The sequence below is a fragment of the Halichoeres trimaculatus genome, unplaced genomic scaffold, assembly GCF_033239565.1.
Source record: "Halichoeres trimaculatus isolate MK-OKI-2021-1 unplaced genomic scaffold, fHalTri1.1 fHalTri1_scaffold_11, whole genome shotgun sequence".
Lineage (NCBI taxonomy): Eukaryota > Metazoa > Chordata > Actinopteri > Labriformes > Labridae > Halichoeres > Halichoeres trimaculatus.
Window position 1 is genome coordinate 10,898,543 of NW_027437189.1, and position 20,563 is coordinate 10,919,105.

The window sequence follows — 20,563 nt, forward strand, 5'->3', positions numbered from 1 at the left end:
CATGTTATGATCCATGGCTCCTGTTCCCCAGAACTCTGATTTCCATTGTAGAGAGAATTCCACGAGTGTATTTAGCTGCTTATCTGCCAAAGGTGGCTTTGAGTCAGAAGTTAAGAAAACATTTTGGTTTCTAAAACCTCATATGGTTAGCCCAGGTGTTAATAAAACGTTTAAATGAATCATTGTAAATATAGGGAAGGTAAAATTTGAGTTGGTGCAGAGTTCAGTGAGTGTTTGAGGTGGAAATTATAGCACGTTTAAAAAGTCATCACAAGGACAACTGTGGTGTCATCTGCACCTGATGCTTATCAGTTGTTTCCACTCCAATTCTGAGCATTGCTCAGGCAGGAAGCAAAGCAGTGTTACTCAAAGGGGTGAAGTGCTTGGCTGCGTATCTGCCTACATTGACGATGCTGTGAGTGGGCGTTTCTTTTGGGTGGGGGATCTTTAAAAAAGCAAAAAAAGCAAAAAGCAAATGAGTGAAAACAACCAGGGAACTTAATCATATGTTTGGGGAGATATCTGTCATCAAAATCCCGTTCACTCATTTAGCAACTAATAATGTAAACAGCTAGTCCACATCAGAAATATGCTAATGAACACCTAAAAACCCAGTGAGATAGTTAAGACATTTCAAGAAATAAATTACATATGGAGCCTCTGATTCTGACTTTGTTTTGCACAGTTTGTATGCGTATTGAATTACCAACAAGTTTATTTTTCAGGTCTCTATAAGGTATAGTCTATAGGGTTCCTTGACCTGTCTGTAAGTAAAGAATTCATACAGACTCTCTGATGGTGCGATTGTGAAATACAGTTGTGGTTGTCCGACCCGTTAAGCCAGTGTACACAGTGTACACATTAGTCTTCTGTTACTGTTACCATTTCACACTGCACAAAGCGAGAAACCAGACAAACCAGAAGAAAGCATTTGTAATCAATCCCTTGTTGTAATTCTAACTCCATCAGAAAAAAAATCTCTAACCCCTTTTCCTATGATCCAACTTCATAAGTTATGTCAATTCTGTTATGAGTTATGAAATTCTGGAGGCTTACTGATGTATTTTGTGTTCAAGTTTAGACACACAGTGTTTCTTCGACCCCATAATACACAGATAAATATTTCACCCATTCAAAAATCTCTGGCATGGCTTTGTGTTTTTTGAGGATTAAAAAGCCAGATCCAAATGTATTGTGCACTCATGCTGTTCAAACACCACTAAATCACCATGAGTCATCTTTTCTGGAGAGAACTTCTCTTGAAGGAGTTCACTGGCAAGTAAAGACGGGGATGTTCTCTACACACAAGTGAAGTCTGCTCCAACATGCACGAACGCACAGTGACCACAACACAAGCCGCATGTTTAAAAAACTCAAATCTTTTTTTTATTAAACTTCTATTTTATGCAATCTGTATATATAAAAGTTCTAAAGCCATCGGCCTGAGACTAAGACAGACAGTGAGGCAATCGTGTTTCAGTTTAGTCATCATTACTCCAGTGGCTCGAGTACCACTGTGGTGCGTTAACAAACCATAAAAACAGGAGACACGATGAACACAGACAAAAAACGGACCACACAACGTTGTCTTGTGCAGTTTGGGTGATAAGAAGTAGTCCATGATAAAAACCAGCTGTGGAATTTGTTGATAAGGAATAAGCAGAATAAATAACATTGAATTAGTTGAGTGAGTTTCTTCTTGTGCCTCACTGTACTGACGAACGACAGGACATTTGTATCATGGCAATTTCTTTTTTCAGGGAACATGATGTGCTTGACTGTTGAAATCTAGAGCCATGTGTGTTTTGATAATCACTGCATGCCTTCCCCAGTCCAAATGTAAAATCCCATGTGTCATGATGAAAGGAGATGCAAAGTTATCAAAGTGTTTCTGTATCTTCTTTTCGAGTCTGTAAACCATTGAGTCATTTGTTCAACATGTCGAGCCCGTATTGGATTTATGATTCTGAACAAAGCATATTTTCCAAACATAATTATTCATATCCTTCTCTCAATTCTCTTAAATACAATATTTTACATGTCAGATTAAATACGGCGCTTAGTGTGCATGAGAGTGTGTGTGTGTCTAAGGGCCAATGTAGTGGATCATTTTATTCCACTCTTTGCAACCGGCACTGTTTCTGTGTGTTCTGTGATGAAGGGTTGAAGGGTTGGGCTCTTGATAGAGAAACATACGCTCCACACCACCGGTAAAGTGTGTGTTCAGTCACTGTCACTGGTCTCACTGCTGGGGTCTCCCTGCACTTTGCTGCGGTGCTGCATGGCACGATGGTAGGCCACCTGCACTGACTTGCGGATGTTAGATTTCCTGCCCTCCAGCATCTTCTCCTTGTCCAGCTCCTGGTCGACCCCGAGCGGTACAAGCTTAGAGCGAGGCAGCCACTGCCTGGATACACAAATGTTAAAACATGAGAGAAAAGCCTTTTTCAAACAAACAGAGGTGAAGTGACTTAATTTCCAAAATGTAAGTATGAAATAATAAACTACAAATTCACATAAAAAGTGCAGCAATAAAAACACATCAGTCAAATGTTTTTAGCAACTTGCTTACAGGTGATTGCAGCACTCTGTGACCTAAAACACAACATGTTTCCTTTCACTCGTCTATTCAAAACCACCTTTGCCCTATTTTTGCCTATATTCTGCCGTCTTGCACTTTAGAACAAGGCGCACAGCTTCCTTTGAACTAATGCCACAGCTTGACTTGTGTGCACACATCCAGTAACATCAGAATTTTGTGCTGACATCTTTTTTTTGTTGTTTTGTTTTTACAGATCCGGATCATTTTGTCGTGAAAAACAGACGTGATGTGAAAAAAACAGAGGAGACTAAAAACATGAGCCAGAAAAACCTAGGGTACTGACCAAGTTCTCTTGTTGTCGAAGAAAAGGACTAGAAACAGGTGCTCCCTGGCTTCCTGGGTCATCTGCTCCCCTAGTTTGAGCACATCCAAAGGGGGGACAGGGATTGGGACGCCTCGGTGGAACACTCCCTCTCTGGGCATCTTGGGGTCAATTATCTGCAGGAAAGAGGGAGGGGGGCAAAGGGGGATTAGAGGCACTCACTAACCTGTAGAGTACTGTAAGGGACAGGTTCCTCACACTCATGTTTGTGAAATTTGCAGATTCGAGTTGAGTCTCACCAGAGCAGGATATGAAGGGTAGCCTCTGCACTTGGCCCACACCAGATCCAGAGCTTCAAGAGAAGAATAGTCATCAGAAGTCATCCAGCATCCTGACCTTGCTCGACCGCGCACCACTAACGGTAAGGAGCACAGGAACAGGAAGACAGTCATCTTTGTGCAACCTCATTGCTGACTAAAGTAGGCCATTGTGCATAAAAATCTGGCGCTAAGCACTTTTTAAAAACAAGCCTTCCTTGCCCTAAACCCAAAAAGTGGTGACGAGTATTTACCATGATTATTCTCTCCTGTCCTGTCACTACAGCGGTTTTACATTCATAGATTTGGGTGTTGAACCATATAAATGACTGTTTGATGTTATCTGTCTACTAGTTATTCTCTACTCTTAAAATTGTAGTTTTCACAGCAAACTTTAACAGGCCACTGTATGTTAGCTTGATCGTTTTTTAATAGCAGAGTAAGAACCATGAGCTCATTCTGATTAGTGTGGTGACAACACTTTGCTTCAAGTTATATGAAATTGAACAAGTGATATTTTATTTACCACAGCTGAATCACCAATCTAATTAACATTATGATCATTCTGACAAAACATGCAACATCATTCATAGAGAAATGAACTGTGTGTTGACACAAGACAGAGGGTGTGTGTCGTTACTCTGTGCTTACAGTGTGAAACGCTCCGTGATCCTCCCACTGAGTAGGAATCGTTTTCGGTGCCTGAAGTCTCCTCGCTGCTGTCCTCCTGGAAGGCGGAGCGAGAGTACGAGGCCTTTCCTCTGCCCTGCTTGGAAGGGGTCGTACTAGGAGAGAGGAGAAGCAGGACTGTCAGCAACAACTTTGTCACAACTGCATACACATCCAAACAGGATCGGAAAAAATATTGGTGCCAAGATTAGATTTATATACAGCTCCCAACAGTTCCATAATTTTACATGAACTTTTGTAAACCAATGATCTTTTTGTGGTTTTATTTTTTGGCCAGAGATGGAAGAATACAACTTAGATGCTTGAGTCAGAGGAACTGAAAAACAGAGTTGAAGGAGTGAAGCACCGCTTCTTTTCCAGACACTGATGAAATTGAAATGTACTGGAAGATTAACGCCCAGTGGAGTAGAGATGACGGTATAAACCTGTGATCGAGGAGCACATCCGTGTATCCTCAGATGTATGTTTGTGTTCTATTCTTGCAAGAATGAAAAAAAAGTGTATCCCAAACGGCTTGAGCATCTTTTTTCAGTTCTTACAGAGATTTTTTAAACATCTATGAAGCAGTTATGAAAACCCTTATGAATCATATACCAATAAATATGAGCTACTAGAACCTCTAAATTAACTGTGCAGTTGTTTCAATAAACAGCTCTCCACTCTCATTTGAAAGTACAAAATGCCTTTTCAGGGAAAGCTGTATCTTAATTTCCAATTGTGGAAAATGAGAGTTGATCAGCCACTGAATCATACCGTATTTGCACAAAAAAGCTGCTTGCAAAGATCATTTTTGTGTGAAGGGGCTTTAGGATACCAGACCAGTGATTTCATTGTGAACTAGAAAAGCACTCAGAGAGCGCAGACCTCCGCCAAGCATATTGTGGTTGTCACGCAACACTTTAGTCCTACTTCAGAGTTCTCCTCCCTTTCAGCAGACTGTCTGCTATAATTTGGTGTTAGTTGCAGGTTTGTACGATAGCTTGTTTCCTGACTGTGTTGAAAATTATGATGATCCAGTACAAATCTCATATTCCAGATCTTAATATCCAGAATATTGCCAGGATCTAGATTGTATTTTTACATCTGTCAGAAATTATGGTGACCTTGTCTTGTATTGTTTTGCAAAGCAATCTGACCCTTCACTGTGGAGTTATATACACATATGGTGAAACCGGCCCTATCTCACAATGATAAAGAATCCTTTAAAAAAAGTCCTGGATCCAGATGGTGATCCAGATCACCTCCAAAATTTAATCACTTCTTCCTTATCTCATTTTGAACATTTCCTGAAAATTTCATCAAGATCCATTTTATACTTTTTAAGTTATGTTGTTCACAGATAAAAAGACAAACACCCCCAAAAACATAAACTTTTTGGCGGACGTTATAATCACCTTGTTCTGTCAGAAGCTGCACTGCTGCTGCTGCTGGTTGTGGACTCAGAGTCCGAGCTGGAACGAGGGAGACGGGTGTCGTTCCTGTACACACGGAAGCTCTCTGTTACGGGCTGGTTTCCACCATCAAAACCGTTACTTGGCAAACCTGGGAAAAACAGACAGGGATCGGGAGTGAAGTGAGTGTGGGACTTAGTGTCTCCTGGTTTTAAGTTCATCCAGGTTTGTCTTCTGTACCTGGGAGCAGGTCATCGTTGTCACTGTCGCTGTCAGAGCTGGAGCTGCTGTGGGGGCTGCGGGGCCTCTTCCTCTGCCTGGTGGAGGAAAGCAGGGGAAGCTGCGGAGGACCGATGGGGCTTTGGCTGACCCCTACTCCTGCATACCCTGCATCCCTATTCTTGGGTGGGCGTCCCGGCCTTTTAGGAGGACCAGCTATTTTTTGGTTCTTTTTGGAGAAGAGGACAGAAGTCCTCCGTCCCACCTCTGGAGCCAGGGCAGACGAGGACACATTCAAATCTGCAGAGAGAGAGTTCAAAGACACAAAAAGGTTTATTTGTAACTTTCCTTGATTTGCTTCTTTGAATTACATGTTGCAGTTTCATAATTGTACATAGCACACCTTTCCCACCAATCTCCTGGCTGCTGCTTTCTCCCCCTTCATCCAGGTGGCCTGCAGAAGACGGGTGATGGGGGAGAGAAGAACCGCGGTCTCCACTTCCGACAGATTCTCTCCCTCCCAGTCCTGATCCGCCCTCCCGCTGGTGTGCAAGCTTCCTCTTGATGACGCTTATTTCTTTCCTCAGAGCTTTGGCTCGACGAGACTGACCGATGCTGTGCTTTCCCGAGCTGACCTCATCCAGACGCGTCTGCAGGTAATGTAGCTGCTCCTCCAGCGGCAGTCTTCGCCTGTTTTCAGGCAGGAGGAGGTCTGAGGAGAGAAAGGAGATAAAAAGGATGATAGAGGTATAACAAGTTAGAATGTTCTGAAAGATGTCAAAATTCAGTGGAAACTGCCAGAGGGAGGGTGTGGGCTGTTTCCTGTGATACTACATCGAGGACCACATGATGCTATTTTTGTAATATTGTTGCAGTGCATGCTGTACCAAAGCAGAATATCTCAAAAAGTGATCTCACTTTAAATATGAATCAACTTCATAAAAAGGAAGCGGTTAGAGAAGTTAGACTGTTAATGAGAACGTGTGACAACTGTCATACGCCACCTACTGGTGAAGAAGCAAAAGATCTTTTCATTTCTCAACACTTAATTTCTCCTTTACTAATTGGTTTACTGGTGATTTATGCTTGTGACAAGACATTTATTGAGGCTTTATGGAAAAAAACACGAAATCACAAAAGAGTAAGAGTGCTCATCCTCCTCTTTTAAACTAATTTACAATTCAACATAAAAGCAGCCAGATCACTAGGAGCACCAAAAAAGGTGACCTTCCAGTCCACTTAGAAAGAGGACTTTTGGTCAGCAATCATTTTCTGAGATTCACGGTCCAACTCGATCAAAGAGATACATAGATACTCCATCTTTACTTCTCATCTTAAAATATGGCTTGCTGACGACTACAAGTTAAACACTAATCACTGTCAGACAGGAAACCTTGTGTAATATGTTTATTCCCCCTTGTTGTCTCTGTCTTGTCTTCACTGCGTGAACTGTTTTGATCCAATAGTAGCAGTATTTCCCCTTGGTTAACAGCCTGGGGGGGGGGTGACGTTGTCGGCAGTAGGTGGGTGGCGGGTGCAAGCGCAGGAATGCGAGTGTTGCATCTTCACAGGCACTGGGTGATGTCTCTTGTGGTGGACTTCCCTGTCTGCTATACAGAATGTGCTTGTCTGTGTGTGTAAATGCGTGCACGTGTTTATGTGTCTGTGAACGTGTTAGGGCAAAACTTCTCAGTGCGTGAACCAGCGCAATGAGAAATGTCAACGCGACGATGTACAAATGTCATCCTGCCATGTAAATTAGATGAATAACATAAGGCTACTTAGTCAAAAACAACGTATATACCTGATTTATGACAGAGGTGACTTTAAATTACTTCTGCTGTGATCTGGTTATATATGGAAAATAAAATTAACTCGACTTCCAAGGGGGGTGGTTGCCTTCGTTGGGAGGGCAGACCACCCCCCCTATACAATTATAGGGGAAACACTGAGTAGGGGATGTGAGAAAAAATCGAAAATTGATATATCGGCATTTTTTTGTTTGACAACATCAAAATCGGAATTCTTTGTCCAACAAAACAATCTTTTTTAATTCAAATTCTTCATTTCAGTCTTTGTTTATAAACTGGAGTGGAAAAAAGTTACCACTCCAACAGAGGGTGAAATGTTTCTCTCTGACTCATGTGATTTGCATTTTGTGGGAAAATATGGCTGCTGATATAGCCTGCAGACATTATCATCATCATTTAACTTTTTCCATGGTCTGGTTTTAAAAAAGTGAAATAAAAATCACAAAAATCATAAATATCAAAGTATTGCAATGTAAATCGATACTAGCCGAGGAATACAGCCAGAAATTAGCCGTAAAGGCTAAAAACTCAAAGCAACTGAGCTGAAATAAATTTCCTATTTTCATCTGTTAGTACTTAAAAAAAGGGTCAAAACAAACTCTAAACACAACATTGGAGCTGCCCCTCTACTAACACTTAATCACACTTAAGCACATGGAGTGCATGTGAAATGAAGCTGACGCTTAGGATTTTTTTTTTTAGTTTTTGTCTGGAAAAAAGCTCCTAAATTAAAGGGTTATCCAAATTAAGGGCCAACAAAGTATTCACCAGCAGTTTTCTGTCTTACTCACCTTCTTCATTTGATGACAACAGACGTTCTCTTTCTCGATCCCTATCTCTGTCCCGCTCCCGTTCCCGTTCCCGTTCCCTCTCCCTGTCCCTCTCCAGCTCACGTTGACTGTCTGGGCTCGGCTCTCTTGGGAGGTGCATGCCGGTCTCGTAGTCGAAGCCTATCCGTTCAGCGTGCCGCCTGGCAGTCCTTATGACGGCTCCGCCCATCTCTCTGAGCCGCAGGGCAGCGCGGTAGAAGACCGTGTCCTTGGCGTTGTACTTCAGGCAGTTGTTGACAATGAGGCCAAAGTCAGCTTCAAAGGCCTCAAAGGTGAGGTAGCGGTGGGACTCCAGCAGGTTCCACATGGTCTGAAAGTCCATGGGAGTGTCAATGTGGTCCAGGTAATCCGGCACCTTGACAATAGCACAGACAGATAATCTTGCAGATGGACAAAATTCAAGCTCTTAACTTCAGATTTATTAAATGAAATCTGGGTGTTGATGAGATCTGAGTCGTTTTGAAAAGTCAGTGTTCATCATGCTATCACATAACCACTAACAACATGGAGTTATGCATCATCTTTACCCTTTAACCCCAAACGTATCATATTTGGTACATGAGTTACACAGACCTCTATCTCATCAACATGATAAATAGTTCCCTTAAAAACCTTTTAAAACATGTAAAATAATCTCTTATCATACCACTACAGGCAGTTGAAGTTGTATTTTTGCCCTTTTCAAATTGGCTGTCCTGATAAAATCATTCATGAACTTTTTTTAAAGGAAAAACTTGCAAATTTTTAGGAAGTTGTGGCAAAAATAACATCTAAATAGTTAATTTAAAATATATATTTATATATATATATTTTTTTTTTTTTTTCGGCATTGAAAGAATGCATATTGAATAAAAACTTTATTATAAAAGTTGCCAAAACTGCCCAATTTATCGAATGTGATACACAAAAGAGTATTAAAAACAATATAGCACAGCAGTATTTCATGTGGATTTTGTTAAAAGGATAAATAAACATCTCAGTTCCAATAAATTAGAACTTTCAGGCATTTTTTTGATGGGTCAGACTTTACAGAGTAAAGCAAATGATCAACAAATAAAAAGACAACTATTGCTTCAGAATCAAACTTTTTACAAGTGAATAAACTACACAAAGACAATTCAAAGAGAAACCCAAGAAAAACTATAAATAATGTGTCTGAAGCTTTTTTTTAAAACTACATGGATAAAAAGGTAAATAACTTGCTGAATGTGTGTTTGTGAATGTGTGTGTTTACCTCTGCCAGCGGTACAGGCTCAGTGAAGAAGTTGTTTGTGTCTCTTTCCTGTAACTGCTCCAGTGTGCTCCTCAGCAGCACCAGAAAGGGAGTCAGCTGCATCTCCAGCGCCATCTGCTGCACTTTAATCTGGAAAAACAGAGTTTTTTTCATCTACATTTACTAATTAATCCGACACAGAGAGATTCTGTGTTACATTACTATGTGTTTGTGTGCGTGTGTGTACAGAGCTGTACCCACTCATTGCATTAAGCATCTGGAAGTGTATAAAAAGTGTTTGTTTTTTTCTATGTTGAAACTGTAGTATGGGTCAAAATGAAAAACTGTGGACTGATTGTTAGTCAACTGATCAGTGCACTGGAAAAAATAGCTAAATGTACTTGTTTATGTTTAGCAGCAGATTCTCTGATGTTAAATGTGTCAGCGCTTCTCATAAGCACTTCTAAATGGCACCTCCCACACAAACAAGATCTGACCACAACAAATAAATTCTCTGACTGAAAAGACCGAGGCAGTGCATAGAGAATGAAAACAGAAAATAAGTGACTAAAACCGATAAAACAGCTATGAGACTGATAATAAAAGATCTAATAAAGTGTGCTCAGAAAAGGAATTCTAGGATTGGAGTTAAAGGTTTTTTTATGCACAAACAACAACAACAAAAAGCTAGATCTCACTGTCTCCCTCTTGAGTTTCTCCCTCTTGCGAATGAGTTCAACCAGAAGCCGGGCTCTCTCCAGGTCGTGTCTGAGTCTCTGCCACGCCTTCAGCTGCTCCTTCAGTGCCATTTGTTTCTCCTCGCTGTCCCTCTGCAGCACAAACATGCACAGAACAAAAGTCATATAAGATGACAAAAATTGCATGAAACAATAATACTTAAATAAGTTGCCGCACAATTTCAAAAGTCACCGGAGGGAGTTGTGATGGAGGTTGAGGAGGGACGGGGTCAATATGTCGCTGTGACTGCAGATGGGTTTGAAGCCGACGTAGCAGAGGGACGCCGTTGCGACTTTGCCTCTTCAGGGTCCAGTAACTGTGCAGTCTTTGCATAAACTGGCTTTTTCTGGGTACTGTCAAGTTACTGGTGATTTTGCTCAGCCTAAAGAAGAGGAACACAAGTTGAAACTTCGTATAAATGTAAAATTTTCTTTGCATGGTGGACCAGCTGCTCCAAATACTGTTTTCGATACAAATATAAACAGAAATGTGATTGTTGAGGTAAAACATGAGCTTTTGTTCAGTGTACCTATGGGGAGGGATACAGGGCACAGACACGACTGGTGCAGCAGCTCTCCTCTCAGCTAAGATCTTCCTCGCTCTTTTCATCTTCAGTCTCGACTTAGCCTTTGCCCTTTTGGCTCGCTCAGAGCTCCAGCCTTTGGAATCATCGTCATGGCCGATGCTGGGCTCATCATCTTCCTCCAGCTCTCCCTCGCTGTGAGAAGAACCCATGCTTGCGCCTCCCACACCCCCTAAAGGTCGGGCCGATCCTGGGGGCGTGTGTATGTCACAGTAAGCCGTCTTGCGTACGCTGAATGAGGTGCCATTGGCTCCGGTCTCTCTGACAGGCTCCATTTTCATGTAGAGGCCCGCCTGCTGGGCACAGGTGACGTGGAAGGCGGTGTAACAGTTGGCTTTGTGACACTGTATGCAGGCACCTGACCCGCGCTGTTTGCAGATGTAGCAGGTGAGCTTCCAGCGGGCAGGAGGAATGTGCTCGATGCTATCGATGGGCTCCAGGAAGACTGTGTTAGCAAAGCAGACCTATGGAAAGGAAAGAAAAAAAATCAAGACCTGTTTGTAGCAAAAATCAAACAGCTTGGCTGTGACTGAGACAAAATGATATCAGTGAAACCACATACAACATAACAAGCAACTAGCACAAGATTTGCAATCAATACACATCCATTTTAGAAAAAAAGTTCACTTTAAATTTAAGGTGTAAAAACTGAAGGAATTGTGTATCACATCTCTGATTAAGAATCCTAATAGCAGTGTATCGCTTTACCTCTGGGATCCAGAGGGCACACACCACATGTGCCCAGCGAGCATCATCTGTCTGTTTAAATGCTCCTCCCTTGTTGGGACAGAGAGCACAGTCCACGGCTCTGCTTGGCGACTGAAGGCAGCGTCGACACAACCATTGTCCCTCTGGGATGTAGGGCACACCGTAGCACTCCTGATGCACTGCCAGGTTACACATGTCGCAGAAAAGGATCACATTGCTGTTCTGACACTCTCCGTCGTTACAGATGCAGCAGACAGCGTCTTCATCGATCAGGGTGCTAGGGTCAGCCTGGGAGACGAGAGGATAATGAGAAATCAGTGTTGGATGCATTTCAACATGTTTCTCTGAGGTACGGTATTTCCCTTTAATTTCCAAATTCAGGTACCTTGTTGTGGCTCTCAAAGTAGGACTCCTTCTCCAAGCGGTCCATGAGGTACTCAAAGACCTCTTGAGGGATAGGCGTGACGCCATCTCGCCGTCGCTTGTCATTCATGATGTCAAGCCAGATGTAGTCTTCCTCGTCAATGTCATACTCCACCTCCTCATCCAGCTCCTCCACAGACTTGTCGATGTATCTGAGGAGCAGAAGAGGAAAAAAGTCATCAAATGTGTATTTAGAATTAATATTTAAAGCAGTTATTTCCCTGTGAATGTCAATCTGCTGTGTAATAATAAATAGACAACATCACAATTCTTCATGCAGACCTGTAGTACGATGAAGGCCGAGGAGGGGCATCAGGTCTCTCTTGGTCCAGTTCCCTAAAGACTGCTTCAGGAAGCTTAACCGCAGGCCCAGACTGAGAGCTGTGATGATGAGATGAGCTGTCCTTCTTCTTCTCCTTACTCTTATGCTTCCCAGACTTTGGGGTGGACTTGCCCCCATTAGAGGATGGGATATCTGGGCGGTCCTTGCTGCTACCTCCTACTTCGCTACCTCCTCCTCCATCACTACCATTACACACACCTCCACCACTACCCCCAGTGCCAGCAAGAGGGGCGTCCTCCACATCACTGTCCTCCTCTGACACCACATCAATGTTCTCAAAAATGCTGATGCGGTGGATCCGCCCCTGGAGCTCTAGCTCCACCATACGCTGTGCCTGGGCATATGTCATAGTCTCTCTACCTGGGGAGTGAGACTGCTCTGAACGGTTTGGGCTTCCAGGAGTGTTCCCTTCCTGCCCAGGTCCTCCACCTACATTACTTCCACCTTCATCTGTATCCCCAGACCCAGCCAGTGAGGCACGAGGAGGCCGCCCCTTCCTCTTCTTCTGAGGTACTGTTTGTGCAGGAGTTGGGTTGTCATGGTCGTAGTGGTAAAGGTGGTACTCGATCCCACTATAACTTTTGTATACCTTGCGGCAGGTCTCCACTGGGCACTCATAAGGGGGCTTCGTTGCCCGCAGATTGTGACAAAACGTCTTTACATCAAAGTCCAGCCCCATTGTGCCAACAGTCACTGCTGGAACAGATGCTGTTCAAGTTTACATCTGAAAAAAAAAGAGGGAAGCAAAGTGTCATCAGTACCAATATATTCTTTATGAATATATGACACACAATTAATTGCTGTGACTCAATGAAAGCAGTTAGAAAGAACAGACTGGACAAGTCGTGCATGCACATAATGCACCTGTTACAATGCAGTCACGTGATGATGCCCCAAATTCCCACAGGGAGACACATTTATGTTCAGATTCCAAATAGCAGGTGCAGTTTGAATCAACATGTTTGTTTAATTCTTTGCAAACTACAGTTACATCTAGTCAACGGACAGTGGAATAAAAAGAATAACAATAGCCTGACTGACAGTTTGCCAATCTTGTTTACATCCTATCAGTTGGAAACTATCCAGGACAGAACAGCAGAGCAAAAAACTAAACTAAATTTGAATATCTGAGTGCGAAGTGTCTGGTTTTAAATGTTTTACTACAGCAAAAGCATTCGTGCAAATGCTTCCTCCTCAAACAATGAAAAGAAACTGCAGCCCGACGCTGTTAGCCACCAAGCTAACAGCAGCTAGCAAACGACAACAGCATACTGTATGGATAAAAGCTACATAGCATACAGCTAATTCACTATTCTCAACTTGACGTTACACTGTAGCTTGTATCTGTTTACATTAATATGTATCATTTTAACCGTCACTCAGTCTTTTATTCAGCTCTCTGATAGGTTATGATAATCCGCGCACATCATTGTAGCTGCATAGTCGTTAGCTGCACACAGATACAACACTTTTAACGTGATATAAATCTCAGCACAGTGTAGTTAAACAAATATAATATGTAAGGGTGTTTTAAGTTATTTGTCTGTAACTTGGTTGACCATCCAGTCCTGCTGTGTTTCCCTCCACAATGACCTCACCCCGTGAATCCCAGACACTGTGCAGCAAATACTGTTTAACGTCTGATTTGACCAGGTTAACACATTACTACAGCATGTCAGATAAGGGCTCGTATTAAAAACCAAGATTCAACAACCAATAGCTTCTTCATCTCTGAATAAAAATACACCTTAAATGTTAAGCAATGCAAGGAAGGTACTCAAGCATCCTTGTGTTGCAATAGGACCTCTGTGTTTTGAGAGGAACGTTGGGTTACGGTGGTATATCAAATGAAAAGTAATTTCACGTCTACAATTTAGGTTACATTATCTAAATGTGACCCAATTTACCACAAAGCCGTTTAACGCTGCAGATCTGTAAGCACTTACTACTCCACGTTCCTCAAGACTGCCTGCTTCGGAAACCGCACATCTCGGACGGGCTGTAGATCGGTTGTTCAGTTCATCAGATAGTCCCAGATGAGTTCACCTGTAATGTAGGTACGGTGTTTTTCAAAGGAACAATTTAATATCCCGATCATTTCATTGTGTTTGGGATTATTCGGGAACTCGGTTGAACAAAAGGGGTAACCGTTGCTGTAACGTTGCGCCGCAGACGGCGGTCGACACATTCGCCACACAGAGCAGGGTCTATTTCTCGGATTTGGGCTAATATAAATCCTCATCTTATTTTTAACTGACGTAACATTATATATTTTTTGTGTAATAATCCATCTGGTTATTTATTATCTCCATTTGCCGCGGCAGCGATTTCCTGGAGGATACTTAACTTTGATTGTGGCGAAAGTGCGACTGTGTTTAAAAGATGTCGGGGCTGAGCATGAAAATACACAGGACCAGGACTCAGTTTTCACCATAGACATCGGTTTTCACTACATGTCACATTTTCATATAACTACAAAATAAGCCAGAGCCACAGCTGATTTAAAAATGTTCATATTTAAAAATATATATTTTTAAAAAATATATCTTTGCATATGTTTAAAAAAATAAATCACATGCCATCGATTCATCTTTGAGAAATTACTATGAAATTAAAAGAAACCAACCACACAAACAATCGAGCACAAAATAATATTTATTTCTCTCTCAACATACAGTCCGTGATTAGAGTGCAGCAGGGTTTGGGGTGGGGTAATGCAGTGGGACAATCAGCAGGCAGAAGCAATCCCACACAATTTAAATACAAGCCTTTGACAACCAGGGCATATTCACCAGGGGGCAATGTTGTCTTCTCTAGAGAAGTGAGATGCTCAAAAGTAGAAGAACTGCTCCTCCTCTCAGCATCTCAGCTCTCCTTTTGATCACTGCACCCAAATGAATATGCAGTTAATAGATATTCCCTCATCTGCTCCCAAAGAGGTAGCAGTGAGGGAGGTAGAACAAAAAATACCAGATACAAGTGACAGAGAACAGAAATCTCTTACTACTGGAAGTATTTCACCAAAGCAGAGGACTCTGCATAATATCCTATAAAAGTCCAATTCAAACCGAATTGATGGATTAATATACATCAAAACAACCCCTCCACCTCCACCACCACCATACACACATTTCACTGTCAGACAAACAAAATGTACAAATATAAAGTACAAGACAACTGTACAATTCACAGCTTGGCAGGATTGGGGTGCTAAAATCTTTCAAATGTGTTGTGGAGATGTGAAAGTTCTGACCACAGAAGCCGTTTTTATTTCTCTTTGCGTTGTGGAACATGGAAGTTGGCCATGCTTTTCTGTGACATGAAAAAGTAAAGGCTGCAAAACCCATTTCACACAGTGTAAGAAACGTTTAAACACAGGTTAAGGGAAAGTATATGTTGTGCAAATCTCCAGCATCAAGTATTATTTAAATTTTGCAATATCTTACTGAAAAAAGGCTGTTAACAAAAGCAACTTGGGAAATATAGACAAAAATAAAAGCCCAACAAGGCAAAAACACTGCTTTGTGAGCATCTCATTTGTTTATTTAATTTGAGGAGTTTTTGTTTTTATTTTAAGTACCATTTTCTGTGACTAAAATGCGAAACTGTACAGTGAAATCTCAGACAATAGCAGCATCAAATAAATCAAGCTTTATACATCAAATAATTCAAAAAGTCAGACCTAACTGTGATTGCACACATTTTACATACAGTGTATGCTGAGTAATAGGACAGCCAAGTTGAAAGAACATTTAGCAGTATTGACTTCAGTTTGGTTTGTGGTTTATATGCGTTTACTTTGCCGGGTAACTTCTGTCTGTTTCTTTGTGTTTTTATAACTTTGTTCAACTTATCAGCTTGCTCCTGTTGCACACATCATAGAGATAAGGCTTGTGGCAAGGCCACGATCAAAGCTTTGTGGAGGGGTTAAATTGCACTTTAATAAAAGCCTCAAGCCTTCGAGTATTTACTGCTACATTCTGATCACTACCAGAGGCATATACTGTAAAAAGAACTATGTCCAGTATCTATGGCTCTGGACACTGCCTTTTCACTGAGCACAAGGTTACAACATTGCAAACACTTGTGATGTTCAACACTTCAAAAAGAGGCTGCATCCAACCTAACCATTTGACCTGAAAAAGTGGATTTTGGCTGCTGGCATTTATTTTCTTGTCAGTCGCATATTAACCATTTGTTTCTGCAAGGCAACGGCACATCTCACCACTATGGCATTCCACCTGTCACATAGGTGAAAAGTAAACAAGGGTTAAAACATGATTTTATTATTTAAATAAGAGCATATACTGTGTTAATAGTGCAGTACTACAAGGGCATTCATATGTAAACGAAAAAGAAAAGTGTCTGTAATGCATTAAAAAAAAATCAGCGACTGCACTCAAGCTACCATCAAAGAAAATAACTTGGATGCAGACATGCTGTAGTTTCACAAAGAAGAAAAACAATCCATAAATCATTGATCAAGGCACTACATTCTTTCAGAGGTCTTCATCATAAATACTGTCCTGTTACTGTATCTCCAACCACTGGTTTTTGGACTCCAATGTAGTGTTTAACATGTGTAACAGAGAAAAAGGCAAAATCAGAGTGAAAACTGCAGTAATAAAGAATAAAGTGAAATATGTTTTGTGACCACAGACCAAATGTCTTGTATGGCTGAGTTAAGTCAAGACTAAAGCCAAGAAGCATTAGGTATTCAGACATACATACCTAACATGTAATATAAAGGAAACACGCATACATTCAAGCACACACACTCTCCCACACAACAAACTACAGATAAAGGTGTTGTATAAATGATACCAACACTTTTAAGTTATTTACAAGGTCACATTATGTACACATGTGGGCCCACTGAGCACAGCAGAGCCGAGGTGGAGATTAGGTAGTCCTAGTGGTTTTCAGGCAGGGGCCGGTTTCAGGGTCGTGCAAGGCCCGAGGGTAACCTTGGATCCCTGGGTTTCCCATTGTGCCATAGGGTATATTTCTTGAAGCACCAAGCAGGCCTACAGGACCCACTGAACCCACAGGACTTGGCAAGCCAGACCACTGCTGGGGGTAAAGAGGACCAGGAACCATCCCACCATAAGAGCCCACAGGTGAAATGTAACCAGGGGGGATCATCGCTGAGGAGTTGGGTGCTAGTGTTGTGGACATGCCCGGGCCTAAAGCAGCAGTCAGGGGGCAGGAGAGAGGCAACTGGAACTTGCTGGGACCAACATGACACTTTTTCTGAAAACAGAAAAGAGACTTAGTCCCAAACTGTGCACAGAAGGTCACAGAATAACATCAAATGGTTAAAGAGGACTTATAGTTCCTGGAACTACATTTCAAGGTACTAAAAGGTTCCACAAGCCCCATGTTGTAATTTTCTCATACACTCCTTGTACCTGATCTTAACTGTGAACAAACACCAAGTACTTTCAAATAGGAAAAACTCCTTTCATTAAAACAGCAACACAGCATTTCTAATCCATCCATCCCTGGCATCCTCGGTACCTCATGGGTAGCTGCTCCTCTGGGCGGTGCTCTGCCTTCCAGGTCCAGCTGCCGTCGCTGCTGTTTGATCTGGTTCAGGGAGAGCCGCGGCTGGTTGGCAGCAGCTACAGTCTCCTTTGTCCAGTCATCCACCAGTTTGTGAAGATCGTCAGTAAACGTGCCTCTCTTGTTGTTGCTGTTGTTGGTCTGGACCTGAGCGAGCCGTGTGATTGGCTGAGGAGACGGCGAGGGTGTGGATGTGGTGAGTGCCGGCTGTGCTTGACTGGTGGCTGTTTGAGTTGCACTGGTGTTGAGAGAAGACCCTAAAAAGACACAAAGATGTTAACAAATCAGGCAATTCAAGTAAGAAAAGACGGTCAAATCAATTGGCTGATGTATGGCAGTTGTTTCATGTGTTCATGTGTTTACAACTTATTGACTGTTGCACATATTCTGCCAACGAAGCAGCCAAAAGATTGCAACATAAATGACTTTCACAAGTTATTATAGACAAATGACATGTTTGGTAAGCAAGCAATGACAAATATTCTGCAATCGAGACACTGACACTGCCATGCAAAACACAAAAAACTAAATCAAAACAAAAAAAAACAGAATTTGTAGTGTTTCCACATTTTTATAATACACATTTTTATATAGGTTTAAATAAGTGCACATACAAACATAAGGAGGACTAAATTAGGGGGGACAGAGGTAAGAAAGACAGAGAGTAAGAAAGTAAATGAGATAGTTACTACTACTGCGATCTTTGCCTAGACATAGTCGTTTCAGAGTGGACCCTATAAAAAGGTAAAACAGCACAAGACAGAAACAGTTAGGCCAGGACACACTGCACACCACACGTATGTGGACAAGCTGCTTCAAAAGCACAATCAGCTATTAAAACAATTGGGGAGAGAGAAAGAGGATAAGGAGGACAGGAGGGTTGAAAATCAGTGAGGAGGACTGGAGGAAGGAGCCTAACATGTTTTCTTTGAAGTGGGAAACTTCTGACAAGCTGACTACAAGAAATGGTCCCGGACAAGATTTAAAGAGAAGAAGCTTTGAAATGTGATATTGGGTGTTAAGTAGTTTTCATACTGATTGGAAGACCATTGGTATTTTATGTTGCCTTATAAATCAACCTGTCAACACAGATAACACTGTGTGAGAGAAAGTCTGTCACCCCAAGACTTTTCAATCAATGTCAAATAATTAGCTTATATAAGGTGATGATTCATCAGTCTAAAAAAAGACCACAACAAATTTTAGTGTTTCCTAAGTGTGGAAGACTGGAGCCTGAATTAAAAAAAGAGATCCCTTTGTCGATGTGAGACTGCCTGTGAAACAAAATGTGAAATCAAAATATAAAAAAAGAAAACAAAAACAAAACATTAAACTGATAGAGCACACAGATAATAGTTGGAGCTCATCAGAGTCAGCATGGGTCAGAAACATGCAGGTAACTTGGGAGAGGTGAAAGGAAATTGTAAAAAACAAAACAAAACAAAAAAAGGTAGTAATATTGATGATACAGCCCTTCATATGGCGGAGTAAGTCTCCATCAGTGCCCTGCCTGGCGCCTGCACCATGCACGTCTTCTCCGTCCAAACATGAGGGACAGAGAGGGCTCTCCTCTACCTCAGCAAAGGGCCCTGCCTATCAGGTAAGGGCTGGGGATGGGGATGGGAATGGGGGTGCTGGGGTCTCGGTGTTAGTATACAGGGGACCACTGAGCTGGCAGGGTGCCTTCACTTGGGAGATGTTACACAATCAAAATTAATGGTGGATGGAAATTCACAACAATTAATGGTGTTGTATTCCTCTCACACATGGACACACACACATTTACACACACACACGCACACTAAAGATCTGACCTCAGGCCCATGTTTGGACAGAACTAACCCCATTGTGCTCATGGAGACTGTTTTTTTTTAAGCCAGCAGCACTGCACAAAGCATCTGTATGAGGTGGATGGGGCACTATATCCATAAAAAGATGGATATGAATGTAACTGAGGTTCTGTGAATTGTCGCCAGCAGTTCAGCTTAATAAAGACACTAGAACCATAGGTATTAAAGGCCACACACATGGATCAGTATGAGGCATGCACACCCTGGAAATGTTTCTTTTTCAATCTTCACAGCACAAAGTGAAGGTATGGAAGACTTTTAGGTCCATTAATTCCTTCTGTTCTACTCTGTGTTCATTGTACCTAGATGCCTCCTTGCAAAACTACATAACAATTATTGCTCAGGAGACACTAAGTTAGCTGTTCGCTGTTATAGGATAGCACTTTGCCATATTTACAGCATATAATTGTTTAAAACGAAGCACAAAATGTACATTTGCACAACTGTTTAAGGGACGAAAGAGCAGTGCAGACCAGGGGGGTGGAACACTTTAAAAGCTGCAATTTGCATACATATAGCAAGAAGATCAACTACCCAGGACCTGTATTCATCAAGTAAGAACAGAAAGCTACTGTTGTTTGTGAATGTAAGAGAAGAAAAGGCACCAGAGATTATTAACCTAGCTGCAATAACTGGATAAAAAGTTATCAGTGCAGCAGGATGAATGTCTCATATGTATATAACCAATCTATGTGAAGACTATACGAGGAAACAAATACTATATAGATTAAAGTTTGGTTGTAATCTGCATTTATGTGCTCTAAACATGGTCTCTGAAACTCTTACATCAGACACATGAGCTAAGCCTCCAGCTACATAGAGTTCATACACTGCAGTGCTTGAAGATGAAAAGGAAACAAATCCTGATTGGGACTTTGGTGGTGCTGCCTTTGTTTGGTACATACTGAGCTGACTTAGTGATATCAGTTTTGAGTACCAACATTGTGTGTGCATGTGATGGATAACCCCTGGTGGTCAGAAAAAAAAGATAAAGAACATAAGCTTAGAGGTCGTTGAG

General features: G+C 41.8%; 2 protein-coding genes across 10 annotated transcripts in view; both read right to left on the bottom strand.

The window, feature by feature from the left end:
• Positions 1-1,363: 1,363 nt before the first annotated feature.
• On the bottom strand, positions 1,364-14,409 carry brpf1 (bromodomain and PHD finger containing, 1). Of its 3 annotated transcripts, none has more exons than XM_074681461.1 (16): positions 14,077-14,409; positions 12,070-12,854; positions 11,750-11,939; positions 11,365-11,652; positions 10,603-11,120; positions 10,266-10,455; positions 10,034-10,165; positions 9,357-9,485; positions 8,084-8,477; positions 5,885-6,193; positions 5,503-5,781; positions 5,266-5,413; positions 3,833-3,966; positions 3,164-3,279; positions 2,886-3,040; positions 1,364-2,407 (listed from the first exon to the last, which is right to left on the bottom strand). In XM_074681461.1, exons 2-16 carry the CDS (start codon positions 12,807-12,809, stop codon positions 2,224-2,226), a joined length of 3,906 nt encoding a protein of 1,301 aa, XP_074537562.1. In that variant the 5' UTR covers positions 12,810-12,854; positions 14,077-14,409; the 3' UTR covers positions 1,364-2,223. The 3 variants fall into 3 exon arrangements, with proteins under 3 accessions (XP_074537562.1, XP_074537563.1, XP_074537561.1); XM_074681462.1 differs by having other exon boundaries at positions 3,164-3,216; positions 10,251-10,455; XM_074681460.1 differs by having other exon boundaries at positions 10,251-10,455.
• Positions 14,410-14,767: 358 nt separating this feature from the next.
• Positions 14,768-20,563, bottom strand: part of LOC141799709 (serine/threonine-protein kinase WNK2) — a 43,720-nt gene continuing 37,924 nt past the window's right edge. For 5 of the 7 annotated variants that reach the window (XM_074682024.1, XM_074682025.1, XM_074682030.1 and 2 more), the window contains 3 exons: positions 18,385-18,429; positions 17,651-17,952; positions 14,768-17,383 (listed from right to left, as the gene is read on the bottom strand). In XM_074682024.1, the coding sequence (XP_074538125.1) occupies positions 17,033-17,383; positions 17,651-17,952; positions 18,385-18,429 (698 nt within the window). In that variant the 3' untranslated portion in view covers positions 14,768-17,032. The remainder of the gene's footprint in view (positions 17,384-17,650; positions 17,953-18,384; positions 18,430-20,563) is intronic. The other 2 variants (XM_074682029.1, XM_074682026.1) reach the window with 1 other exon arrangement.

Excerpts from the sequence above, each read along its gene's own strand:
- brpf1 (XM_074681460.1), bottom strand. The coding sequence starts at position 12,809 with ATGGGGCTGGACTTTGATGTAAAGACGTTTTGTCACAATCTGCGGGCA. Across the intron at positions 3,967-5,265 it reads GCAGCTTCTGACAGAACAAG|TACGACCCCTTCCAAGCAGG; the intron begins GTGATTATAACG and ends CCTCTCTCCTAG. Across the intron at positions 3,280-3,832 it reads ATCACGGAGCGTTTCACACT|TGGTGCGCGGTCGAGCAAGG; the intron begins GTAAGCACAGAG and ends CCTTACCGTTAG.